At 46.6% G+C, this 2,365-nt stretch overlaps 1 protein-coding gene across 1 annotated transcript; it reads right to left on the bottom strand.

Moving 5' to 3' along the window:
- Nucleotides 1-397: 397 nt before the first annotated feature.
- On the bottom strand, nucleotides 398-1,760 carry LOC103715149 (GATA transcription factor 16-like). Its single transcript, XM_008802686.4, has 2 exons — nucleotides 1,437-1,760; nucleotides 398-925 (listed from the first exon to the last, which is right to left on the bottom strand). Exons 1-2 carry the CDS (start codon nucleotides 1,707-1,709, stop codon nucleotides 560-562), a joined length of 639 nt encoding a protein of 212 aa, XP_008800908.2. The 5' UTR covers nucleotides 1,710-1,760; the 3' UTR covers nucleotides 398-559.
- Nucleotides 1,761-2,365: the final 605 nt, after the last annotated feature.

Genomic DNA, 2,365 nt, shown 5'->3' on the forward strand with positions numbered 1-2,365 from the left:
ACTGCTACAGCAACTTCTTTTCCCCATTACCTTCAGTGGCCAGAGACGAGTAATTCATACTCATAGGGCTGGACCACAAATTAAACCACCCAGCCCATTTGCTCCCAATAAGGAATAGCTGTGGTGTGGTGAGCGAGTGCTTCATGGTAATACGGTAGAACAGAATATTCTCATTTCCAAATAACGAGTACTATAAAAACTATTTTACTCCCCTAAGATCACCCAATCATCACAAGCATTTTAATCCACAAGACCAAACACCACCCAAAAAAAAAAAAAAGGTTCATACGCAAACGATAAAAAACAACAGACTTTTCTTAACTCCCCCCTACAAGCCAAAATTCTCCTTCGCCGCCGTTGCAAGCGAAAGAGGGGGGCGAGCAACACACCAGCCAAGTACTCCAATAACAAGATAATTAATTACAATATCACCATCATTCCATTAACTTAAAAAGGAAAAAAAAAAGTTCTATTCCGTTTCTCTCTCTCTTCTGTATCAGAAAAAGACAAAAAGAAAGGGAGAAGTGGGAGAGAGAGTGGCGAGGGATGTCAGCCACTGCTATGGATGGACAAATATGCCAGAAGAGGAGAGGGACAGCAGGAGGAGCGCCGCCTCCGCCTCCTCCTTGCCGGCGACAGCGCCGCTCCGGGCAGCTCCCATCGCCGCCGCCTTCAATTCCCTCCTCCTCTGCTTCTGGCGTTCCAGTAGAAGCAGCAGCATCTTCTCCTGCTTCTCCTTCTGCCTCCGCCTCAGCTCCTCCTCTCCCACCACCTCCAAAGGATCCATCGCGTTCTCATTCTTTCCTTTCATAGTAGTCGTGGTAGCAGTCGTAGTCTTTTGCTGCTTCTCAGCACCTGCTTCTCCATTAATCTCAGCTTTTCTCCTCCTTTTCCGATACCTGATCCCGCATGCATTGCAGAGAGACTGCGGGTCCCACGAGGAAAAAAAAAAATCAAATAAATCACAAAAACACCAAATCAGTCTCCCGATATCTAACGATTTAGCCGGGAAAAACAAAAACTAACAACAGTATCCATTGATCGAATCATTAAATTTTTTTATAATAATCCTAAGGTTAGAGGGAGACCACGAGGCCAGATACTAGATCAAATCCCAAGAATTTGAGAACAGAATAGCATGGTATCTCGCCAAAAAAGGAAACGAACAGAACGGGCGACGGAATTCAAATAGGGATCTGTAGACAATAAATCGTCGAAATGCCAATAAGAGGAGAACTTTTGAATTAGCTATCTTCATGCAAGAAATCCTCAAAATTCTCAGAGGAAAGAGGAACTGAAAACTTATTAGACCAGATCTCATGTAGATTATACCATACTACGAAATCCACGATAGAATGGTAAAAGATGTAAGAAAAACTAAGAGACAAAAAGAAACAGGGGGGGTAGAAGAAGATGAATTGGAGCAGGGGAAGGACCTTGGGTCCGCTGGGGCCGCTCCTCCAGAGAGGAGTCTTCGACGTCCGGCAGTCAGCGCACACCCGGGACGAATCCGGCGAACCCATCGCCGCCTCCACCCCCGCCGCCGACTTCTCCTTGGGCTCTTCACCTCTCCTCCTCCGGGCATAGGGCTTCATCACCACCATGCAATCGTAGCCGTCGATCACGGTGGCCCGTGGGCCGTGGTGGCGGCAGTCGCACCGTGATCCCCAATTCGGGAACGACGCCTTCGCCAACGCCGCCGAAATCATGGCCGGAAAACCCCAGGTTAATCCACAGAGAGAAAGAGAGCCGGGGGAGAAACAGGTTATCTTATATCGCCTTCCGGCTTTTGCTTCGCACGTGCCAACGCTATGGCGGCAACCATTTTATTTGTATTTTATAATGACGTAAATTCCGGATGTGGGCACCACCAGTAAGACCAAGAGCGTCAGGTATCTCTGCTTCTTGGACGGGGGTCACCGGAAGGGAAGACAGGTAACTTCACCGGAAGGGAAGACATCATGTGGTTGCGATACAAAGATTAAATGATCTAACGGCGGCTGTTGTTTCTTTCTTATTTTTATGTATGACTACAGTTTGTGATTAGAGGGGATGGCGTTAGAGAATATCGCGAGAGGAATTACGAAAAAGCGAGAATATCGCGCGAGAGGGAGGTTGGTATCCGAGAGAAGACAAAAAGGGGAGGGAAATTAAGAAATGAGGAGCCGTACGAGATCACAGGACGTGGGGAACAGCGCAGGTGCGTCAGGGGAAAAGAAGCTGAGGCGAATAACTATAAATGATTAGTTATAAAATAGTAAAAAGACAAAAGGAAGTGGAAAAATTCCTTTCTTTTTGTTTTTTTTTTTCAAGCTTTCCTTTTGCATGCTATAAGTATTGAGAAGGAAAGCATGGTGATCTGCCA

The sequence above is a fragment of the Phoenix dactylifera genome, chromosome 11 (genome assembly GCF_009389715.1).
Source record: "Phoenix dactylifera cultivar Barhee BC4 chromosome 11, palm_55x_up_171113_PBpolish2nd_filt_p, whole genome shotgun sequence".
Taxonomy (NCBI): domain Eukaryota; kingdom Viridiplantae; phylum Streptophyta; class Magnoliopsida; order Arecales; family Arecaceae; genus Phoenix; species Phoenix dactylifera.

Excerpts from the sequence above, each read along its gene's own strand:
- LOC103715149 (XM_008802686.4), bottom strand. The coding sequence starts at position 1,709 with ATGATTTCGGCGGCGTTGGCGAAGGCGTCGTTCCCGAATTGGGGATCA. Across the intron at positions 926-1,436 it reads GCGGCCCCAGCGGACCCAAG|TCTCTCTGCAATGCATGCGG; the intron begins GTCCTTCCCCTG and ends TGGGACCCGCAG.